The sequence below is a fragment of the Scomber japonicus genome, chromosome 16, assembly GCF_027409825.1.
Source record: "Scomber japonicus isolate fScoJap1 chromosome 16, fScoJap1.pri, whole genome shotgun sequence".
NCBI lineage: Eukaryota > Metazoa > Chordata > Actinopteri > Scombriformes > Scombridae > Scomber > Scomber japonicus.
Window position 1 is genome coordinate 5,509,338 of NC_070593.1, and position 10,571 is coordinate 5,519,908.

The following is a 10,571-nucleotide window of genomic DNA, read 5'->3' on the forward strand; positions in this document are numbered from 1 at the left end:
GATATCTGGGAAGATTTAAGGCTTAGAAATGTGTCTGTGCTGCTGTCACATGATGTCTGCATATGTATGTGTGTGTATGTATGTGTGTGTGTGTGGAAGTGAAAGTGAAAAGAAAGAAGAGAGGGGAAAAAAAGCATTGCGGTAAAGGTGGCAGGGGTTAGATGTGAGCCGAACACACAGAAAGGTCTCTATTTTCATCCATAATTCATAGAGTGACATGCAGAGAGGGTTTCAAAGGGCATTAATGAGGTGTATTAATACATACATAGCGGTGGCCTGCAGACAAGGTTCGTACGAAGGCCGCCGGCTGACAATGACCTACTGATCTACAGCTGTCTGCTAATTCTTTCCATACCCGGCGACGCTCGGCCTAGGTATACGTTTAACCCAAACCTGAAAAGGTCTGACGTCTTCAGGAAGGATTTTTTTTCCCCTCCCACTTCTTTCTTTCTTATGCTTAAAAAAGAAAGTATAACAGCGACAGTGTGAATATTTAAATTAGGTTACTTTCAAGGATAAAACAAAAATAATGTCCTGAATCCTGAACAGAGCTGGGTACTGTTTAAAATATTTCAGCAGTAGTGCCAATATGAAAACAATGCTAGACTTTAAAGATGATGTAATCAATATTTTCATACTAATATTGGATTAAATGATGTGTGTGTGTGTGTGTGTGTGTGTGTGTGTGTGTGTGTGTGTGTGTGTGTGTGTGTGTGTGTGTGGATAATTAGCGCCTGAATGCTACCCCTGTGAGCATTTCAGTGTCTTTCAGCTCATTGTTTTGGTTTTTTTGGCTCATAGCTTTATTGTTTTGGCTCGCTCTCGCTGCTCTCATCAGCATCGTTTCCAGATGCAGGCAGCTGTTTTCAGCAACAAAAAAAAAAAAGCACTAAAGAGCCACTGTACAGTACACTACATGTCCAGTAATAAACACCATAGCTTGCTAACATAATGTATGACATTTTTGCAGCTTAAATGATGGATAGTTCTCTCAGGAGCTGCTGCAGAGAATTCATTATTTGGCCCAAAACACAACTTTAAATTAATGTTAATTTAGCTCAGTATCAGCTGGATGTGTCGACTGTGTGCTCATGATATCAGTGTTGTGTTTACAGCTTATTTACACTGACACATTTTTTCATTAAACAACAGAAGGCGAAGTCCTCGAATATTAAAATGCTGTTTTAACCCTCCTGTTGTCCTCAGGTCAAGGAAGGACAGGAGGAAGGAAGGGAGGAAAGAAGGAAGGATGGAATGAAGAAGGAAGGAAGGAGTGTAGGAAGGAAGGAGAGCAGGAAGGGAGAAGGAAGGAAGGAAGGAAGGAAGGAAGGAGGGAGGGAGGAATGAAGGAAGGAAGGAAAGGAGTAAAGCGGGAGGGAGGAATGAAGGAAAGGAAGGAAAGGAGTAAGGAAGGAAGGAAGGAAGGAAGTGCGGGAGGAAGGAAGGAAAAGAGTAAGTATGGAAGGAGGAGGGAGCAAAGAAAGAGGGTGGACGGAAAGAAAGAAGGAAGGGAGGGAGGAGGAAGGAAAGAGGGAAGGAAAGAAGGAAGGAAAGAAAGAAGGAAAGAAAGAAGGAACAGTCAAAAGAGAACCAGTGAATAACTGTGACTGATTAAAAGTATAAACTGGGTATTTTTTAAATCTTAGTCAGAAACTTTTTGACCAAACAACAAATAAACAAGTTTACAAATCAAATTAGACATTTAAAGCTTTCAGTACTTGACCGACTTCAGTATTCAGACATATTTTAGTTACTACCCAGCTCTAGTCCTGCAGCATTCAGACACTTAGTCTGATTCGAGCCGACTGTTTTTAGTTCAGTCTGTGATCTGATATGAAATCCTTTTGCTAAAATTTTGCTTAGCAACAGGATTTTTCCACTTGTATTCAACTGTATGTTATCCTTGGAAAAATACTGCGTCTAGACAGTAATACTCTTTGAGTGCTTAATGAAAATCTCCCTAATACATAATGTGCTTAGACGGACCAGACAACACAAAGTAGAGCATGTTTCAAATGTTAGTGAACATGTTGAAATTTATTAGGTGCTTTTTCAGTTAAGATGACCGTTGTGTAGATTTAGGACTTTCAAGTGAGTTAATATGCACATTAATTCTTATAGGTTACAATCTCATGCTGGTAATCCTGTTGAATTGACTTACAGGAGCCTATGAGAAGCACCCAGCATGATCCCCTGTAAATGGGACTTTGACTTGTGTTTTATGTTTAATTCCTGTCCAGAAAAGTGTCCAAAGTGTCTACTGGATTAAGTGCCTGATGGACCGAGGATAGAACAACCATTGTTCAACAAATCGTCATTCTCTAAAGCTTATTTGGCCCGCACGCTTCTCACGTTTGCCAAAAAGATTTCTTGATAATGTTGCCAGGGAAATGGGAACTCAGAAAGCCAGAAAGTGTTGCAGCAGCAGCAGCAGAAGAAGAAGAGGGAACCGCTCTGGGTAACTTTACGCTTAAGTTGTGATGAACGGCCCAATTTTTTTTTTCAGAGAGTTGTGTGAAGCCCACACATGGAGCGCCATTCATTTACATAATAAGATGATTAAAGGGTAGTGATGCTGAGTGCTCCACAGAAAATTGCACCGCTATCATACTCTAGAAAATAACCTTTTTCTATAAATGCACAGTGGAGAGGCAGAAGCAGAGTTTCAGGAGTAAAAACATGTTCAACTGCACAAAAAGCCAAAGCCAATCAGAGGGACAGTATCAAGGTGGAAAAATGCCCACTGCTTATCCTTAAAAAGTAACACTTGATCACAGATTTTAAGCATTATGAAATACATGAAAAAGGTGAGGCCATGATTCTAATAATCTATAGTCTTGTTGTACTTCACCTTTAAAAAAGACTCAAGATTGTTACTGCTATGATTTCTGTCAGTGAACTTCTCTCTGCTGCTCAGGAGATAACTTTTATTTTGTTCTTAAAGGATTAATTCACCCCAAAATTAAAGTAAGTGACAATACCACTCCTCTGTTGATCAAATAACTTCATTTCAGTAAGAAAACAAAGTGCAACTTGTTCTCTCTTCTCTCTTCATTTAGTTATAAGACTAAAAGTGGAATGAACTTTAAAATATATACAAATCAGAATGAATGGGAACAGTTATATGTCTTCTTACTATGGAAGAAAGCTTAGTTGGTAACAGACAGGTATTCAGCATAGCCCCGACAGACACTAAAACAAACTTTGAGATATTTACTGAAATAAAGTCTTTAGTTTAGGACTTTGGCTAAATCCTTGTCTAGAAAACTGGCTTTCCATGATGGATGCCATGCAAACTTAGCAGAGTTGCACCTGCCATGGTTGTGCAGAGGCTGGAGGATGCTGGTGCTGGGCCAACTTGGATGGACTAAATCAGTGCCTGCATTGACTATAGGGGGCATCTGACTATGGGTGCTTGGGCGGACAGTAAAGACACTTAACAGCAGCGGATGTCCCAACACACAGAGCTCAACAATGTAGACGTCTGGCTATAAAAATCTAACCTGGTTCCAGCCATTCACAGACATGCTAACACACATTCCTGGGTTACTTTGTAAGATGAATACCATGTTTCTACTCTTCCCGTGATTGCCCCAACAATTCTTAGAGTTGTGAAATCTTGTGTTCTGGCATCTGATAAACCTTTAAACACATTAGTCTGTAGCTCCAACTGGACTTCTTAGATTGTATTTCATTGTCTCACCGCTACCTTAAACAACACTAAGCCCCCTTGCATTGTTTTAATGCTTTCAGTCTGAATGCAGCCTCGGGTGGAACAGTGAGCCACTTGGACGGCCTCGAGGGTCTCTGGTGGAGACTTAAAAGGCATAGTTGCTGATGAGAAGGGACACTCGGTTAGACTATTAGGCAACACGGTCCAATTAGTGAAGGACTCTGTCAACCAGAAGGGTCCTAAAGGCACTTGTAAGAGGTCAGGACACATATACTGCAGGGTTTTTAAAAAAGGGGGTAACTTAAGACAAGACACTTTTCTTCAGATTGACATATGGAGAATATCTTTACACAGAAATCTTTCCTCCTGAGTATGCTGAAGAACAGTTAAGCTCACAGCTGGCTGTAAAACGCTCCATCTTTTCACTGAAGATCTGCACTGAATCTGCTGGCTGAACATACCATGTACAACTCTACACACACACACACACACACACACACACGCACAGAGAGAGAGAGACACACACACACACTGCCTTCAGGTCAACACTGGCACTATCAAAGAGTTACAGAGCACAGGAGAGGTCTTCAAACGGTAAGTGTGTGTGTGTGTGTGTGTGTGTGTGTGTGTGTGTGTGTGTGTGTGTGTGTTTCAGAGAGAGACAAGAGAGTGGTAGGGAAGAGAAATTAATTTTGGCAGAGAAAAAGATAAAGACAGAGAGTGACAGGGGGTGTGTGTGTGTGTGTGTGTGTGTGTGTGTGCATGTGTGTGAATTGTAGAGCCTGGGCGCAAATCTGTGGATGGCATGGTTTTAACGAGTCTCCTAACGACCCAAACAACCCCTGCTGACATTTCCAGTCCTTGCAAGGAGGGAGGTGGGGGAGGTCAGTGACCCCCCCCCCCCCCACACACACACACAGAAAAACACGCACATACTTGTCGTCTTTTTGTCGCTGTAAATGACACACATATTTGCTTTCTTCTCCGGGTTGAAGAGCTTACTGACCACACACACCCACGCTGTCTCTCGCTCTCTTTTTTTACACACACACACACACACACACACACATGCTCAGACTCCCCGCTATCCTTTAATTTCTGTCTTTCTCAGCCAGCCAGCCAGCCAGCCAGCCAGCCTCCCACTCACCTTCCACCCATACTGGTTTTCCTACAGAGTGAAGATGTCTACAGAGAGGATGTCATCATCACCACTGCACTGACTGACCCACCATGAACACCAGCGCTGCAACGTCAGGATGCTTTTCACACATTTCTAACACCATCATCATCATCCCAGGCAGACTGGTCACTAAACATGCAGACTTAGGACTTTCCCCCAAACCACCTACTACTACTGGGTCAAGGACTTTCTGACCAACCGCAAACCAGTGAGAGTGACAGAGAGAGAGGCTAGAGTAAGTATGCTAAGTAATAAAGAAAATAGCTATATGAGTCAAGAGCAGCAAAAACACTATCAGTAACACAGCTGCGGCTATAAGTTAAATATGCTTACATCAGCACTTTAGCTCCCACTGAACAGCACTGTTTTAAAGCTTATAACAACTATATATATATATATTTGATATTCAGCACCTTGAATGAGTTTTTACTTAAGCACTGTTTGTTATGTGTGAATGTTATCTTATGTGTGATTGCTACTCACTTACATTGACAATAAAGGCATTCTTCTATTCTTTTCTATTCTATTCTCTCTCTCTCTTTTCATCTTCTTTTACTGCCTCCCCTGTCATAATCCGCCTCTGCTCATACAGACATAACATTCACTTAACTGCAGACTCCACATACGCCTGCTTTGTCACACACACACACACACACACACACACACACACACACACACACACACACACACTTACGCACACACACACACACACACAAAAGCAATGGCAAAAGTGAATATGTTGAATTTGTGCTGTCTGCTGCTTCACAGAGGAGACACATATTTCATCTGAGCTCTGCGGGGGCACAATTGTTAAAGGAGGGGTGTGTGTGTGTGTGTGTGTGTGGGGGGGTGATATGTGGTCAGTAAATACAGAGGAGAGAAGAATAACACACACACACACACACACACACACACACACAAACACACACACACACATACAGTCTCTACTCTTTGTCATTAGTCTCTCACGTCAGTCTCAGCTTGAGCTCGGTCTCTCTAACATTTTTTGTCTTTTGGAAATGCCACCAGCCTTTAGAGAAATAAACTAACCCCCTCTCTGAAACAACATTTAGGTGGACTTAATGGAAACAAGGAATTACACTTGGTTACACACACACACACGTAGACACACACGCACGCTTCTTACCTCACACATGCATAAATACAGACCAACAGAGCTTAACATTTATTCTAGAGGACATTTTTTTTCGCTCCATTACATTACATGAACTTTTAAAGTGTATTTGTATTCTTTATGGTGTCTTTTATCTTTTAAAGTGTGTGTTTGAATGCTAGATTGGGAACAGCTGAACAGATATACTGTGTTATAAGCATTTCCCCCCCTTTAAAAGCTATTTTTTTATACTAAAACATAGCTACGGTGGCCCACAGGGTTCAATGGTTAATTCACATCGATGTAACAGCTCGACCACAACAAGAAAATTAATAAGCTGTCTCTATTAATTGCACTTTTAATTTGTATTTACAGACGTGCCATAAACTTTCAAGGGCATTTCTGTCCTTAGCACCTGCTGATCTCTGACCCTGGCACAGATACACACATTAATCCGCACAACCCCCACACATACACACATATACACACACACACACACACACCCACACACACAGACAGTTGCAGTCACAGTCGTGCACACACACACCGAAAAAACACAAACCTAAGTGACAACTTTGCAGCCCGGCTCTGTGGTGACTGAGGGGAAATCGTGCCATCTGCCAGTAAACGACAGTCATTTTATCCCTACTGCTCGTCCATCTGTGGACGTGGGGAACTCTGCTGGAGGCCAGGGGGCCGCAGGGGAGACGGGGGAGACGAGACGCAGGCCGGAGATGCCTACCGGTGACCGAGGCCTCTGTTTTTACCTCAATATCATATAGAAAAATGCAAGATTTGAGGGTTTTTTCTCTTTATAGATACATGAAATGAATACTTTGCATTGGAATAATGAATTAAAAGGCTTTGTGTACTTCTACTCTACAGCTGCTGTTCATCAGTTTATAGAGAGGTGAAGTCTCAATTACAGTACGGTTGAATCTTTGACCTTTACCCTCCTCTACACAGGAGGGTCTCTTTCAATTACTTCATCTAATTGAAAGAGACCTCACAACAAAATGCCTCTTATGACTGAGCCAAATTGAGCCTATTACAGCACTTATATGCCAAAAAAAATCAAAAAGTGAGTGTTTCCGTTCTGATTTTTACTCCAATCAGAATGTAAAAAACCTCTAAAATAACATTTAGACCATCATTCAACCCATTAAAACCCAGCTAATGAGAACAAATGCAACTTTTCCAGACTTCTTGTCGGTAGCTATGGTTATACTGTAAAGACCTGCCATCATAACAAAAAGTTGACATGTTTCTATGTTTAAGAAAAGGCTAATAACACCAGTTCCAGCATCATCTTGGACTTAAAGACTTCTATTGTGTGTCTGATGGAAACATGGCTGCACATGCTATCATCCTCTTCACATCTTCACTGAATCATCACACACCAACATGACAAACGTACAGTAAGCAATCTGAAACAATATCCTCCTCAGTGCAGTATTTGGCCGTGTCTGCATACCGTGCAGGTACGTGGAGATCACAGCGCTGAACACCCGCCACCCTGGAGGGGGGTTTAAAAAAACACACTCAGCTTTCGGATGATGCCAAGCATGATAGGCTGTGATGGCTCCCAGCGGGGAAAGCAATCAGGCGGACAGAATCACAACACGTCTATTGTAACATTGGGTTTTTACACAAGAGAGGGTAAGGGGGGGACAAAAAGAGGAGAGGGGTGTGGGGTTTTTTGCAGCTATGGAGAGTGAGATTTACACACACAGGTAGACGGGCTGTCAACTCAGCCTGATGCAGAGCTGTTTTTAAGTCATCAAGAATTAAGTGTGTGAAAGCTTAACATTTCATGACATTTGAAGATTTTGACTTCCAAAGCTGTTTTAATTCTTTTTTGCATATTCAAATGAACTCCTGATGATGTACAGGACAGGAGGATGAAAGCATCTTTACTTTTCTTGGATATTTCCAGATCAAAAGTTGAACATTTTGCTTTCAAGTCTCAAGCTAAGTCAAGTTTTTTTTTTAGACAGTTAAGCCACAAGGAAGTCAAGTTTAACAGCAATCACCATTAATTCAAATCTCAAGTCCTCATATTTGACCTCAGCTTTTAAAGGAAAGCTCTGATATACAGTACAAACACAAAACGGGGGAAAAAATGAGAGTCTATGTTCTTGCATGTACACACAGACAGACACAGACAGGGTATCTCAGCTTGCATAAGACAGCTGGGTCCTCTCCAAAAAGCATCCAATTCCTCGCCTTTATAAATGCACTGTAGCGTGTAAAGTGTGTCAAAGACTCATTTTACTTCACTCTCACATAAAAAGAAAAAAAAGGGAGGAGGGAGAGAGAGAGGGAGGGAAAGCAAAAAAATAACAAAACAAAACAAAAACGCAACACTTGGCTAATGCCTCAAAAAAGATTACTCTGCTGTGTTAGAGGGATTTTTTTTTTGTGCAATATGGAGAGATTAAAGCAAACAGTCAACGTTTACTTTGGATTGATCTTGGGGTATTTCTCTGCCTGGAGAACAATGAGGGAGAAAAGCGCTAAGCTCAGCGAACCAAGAAGAGTCCAGTTAAATCCTCCTCCACCACATTCACATAAACAACATATACGCCTTTTGAAATGCCTCTATTTGAAGTGATGAACACATAAAACAAGCTGAACATGGTTCTAAGCAGATGTCATATAAGCATGTAAAATGAAGCTGTGTGCGTATGAGCGGCTAAACATTTTCTTTCACTTTCTTCTTCTTTTTTTTTTTTTTTGTTTTTTGGGGCGAGCGTCCTTTAAGGCGTCCTTTTCATCCCGCTTCATAACTGAGTGTAGGATATTCAGAGCTGTGTTTTGTTGCTAGGCTGCGGGAAAGTGTCACTTCAAGTTTGCTTTTCCTCAATTCCCATGTGAGCAAAGATGCTTGTTTTTTTGTCCGACCGAGGACCGACACTACAAACCAAAAAGATTTCCCCATTTTGCAAATATGATGACAGAAAAAAAGCAGCAAATCCTCACATTTGATTGGACTGAGTTTCAGCCAACTCCACTGACAACTTGTGTGATCCTTTGTGTTTCTTCTGATGGACTTTGAAGTATGTGAAGTCTAATGGTGCCTTCAAGGACCATTTCTACTCAGCTCAGTTGCTGCTCTGGTGATAGAAATATGTGTCTGTGACTATTGTTATGAGGTAGTTCATCATTAACATTGAAAAAAAAGTCATCTGTAAAGCCTCATTTGTTCAAAATTGTCCTGAAAATTGTCCCATTTGGTTTAAAATGTTGCTTTTACGCATGTAGGATTTTTCTGGTGTCTATGATCTAGGTTTTGGATTTCCTTCAAGACAATTACTGGTGTTTTCACAGCAGCAGCGTGTACTGTACTGTATGGCTTGCTGCAGTCCAAATATGCCAGTGTTTGATATTGTTTCCTACCTGTGGGCAGAGCAGTGGGCAGCCTAGCCGGAGTGACGCAGAGAGGCAGGAGGAAGGAAAGGCAGAGTGAGCACCACAGAGCCGTCATTCCTCTGGACGACGCGGTGAGACGCAGAGCAGCCAGGCCCGACTCCGACTCAGACAACATCCTCCGTTTGCATGCTGTCCAGCAGAACGGCGGCCTCCAAACGCCGCAAGAAACTATCCAACAACTCCCCCGCTTCAGACCTGAAAAACAAGCGAGGAAAAAAAAAATCAATCAAAAGCAGAGTGATGAGAGAGAAGACTGGATGCTCATAACGAGGAATCGGAGCAGATCCAGATCCAAGCTTCAGTGTTGACTGTGAGGGGAAACATGCAATCAGGACAGAAATCCACACAGTAAAAAGAAATATAGAAAAATAAAGGTGAAATTGAACACAGAACAAAGAAGCGCCCTTGGGTCTCTGACTGCACACATATTCTGACCTGACATTCCTCACAGATTTCAAGGATTAAGGTGCAAATCCCTGTTCGCAGTTTTTCTCAGAAACTTTATTCAGAGTAGCTGATTGTTAAAGATGAGCTCCGTTACTGGAACAATATCTGACGTTAATTAAGCTTGGGAAACCCTTTTTTTTCCTCCACCACACCTCCAGTTTAGAATCCAAGCTCATTAACAAATCAATTAAACCACAACCAGAATGAAACAGAGGGAGGAGGAAGATGACATGATTTCAAACTTAAGACAAGACTCGACATTCCTTCCAGAGGACGACTCTCTTTTCTGCTTGAGAAACTCTTCTGCATGGTTTAGCAACCGATTGACATGGATTCACTAATCTTCCTGCGAGGATGAGGAATGCCGAAGTCTACAGTATCAGTTGCCCAACATGCCCGGCAGCTTGCGGGAGGAGAGGAGAGGAGAGGAGAGGAGAGGAGAGAGGGAGGAGGAGGAGGAGAGGGAGGAGGAGGGATCATGACGGCTACGGCGAGCGACGGCGGAGTGCTCTGCTCTCTGTTTGCTTAAGCAGGGTGAAGCTGGAATGCACCGAGGTTCGCAGAGAAAGCTCTGAGTGAGGTGCCCAGAAAAGCAAAGCACACCCCCCCCCTCCCTCCCTCCCCTCCCACCTCACTACCTCCACACATACACACACACATATACACACACGCTTATACACAACCGCTGTTAGCTTAAACTTTAGCGTCTCTGTCCAGCCTCAGAA

The 10,571-nt window shown here is 42.3% G+C and overlaps 1 protein-coding gene across 1 annotated transcript in view; it reads right to left on the reverse strand.

Annotated features, from left to right (window-relative positions):
• The window catches only part of fgfr3 (fibroblast growth factor receptor 3), an 84,428-nt gene extending 74,914 nt beyond the window's left edge, over positions 1-9,514 (reverse strand). Inside the window, exon 1 of the mRNA XM_053336044.1 lies at positions 9,367-9,514. Coding sequence (XP_053192019.1) covers positions 9,367-9,514 — 148 coding nt within the window. The remainder of the gene's footprint in view (positions 1-9,366) is intronic.
• Positions 9,515-10,571: the final 1,057 nt, after the last annotated feature.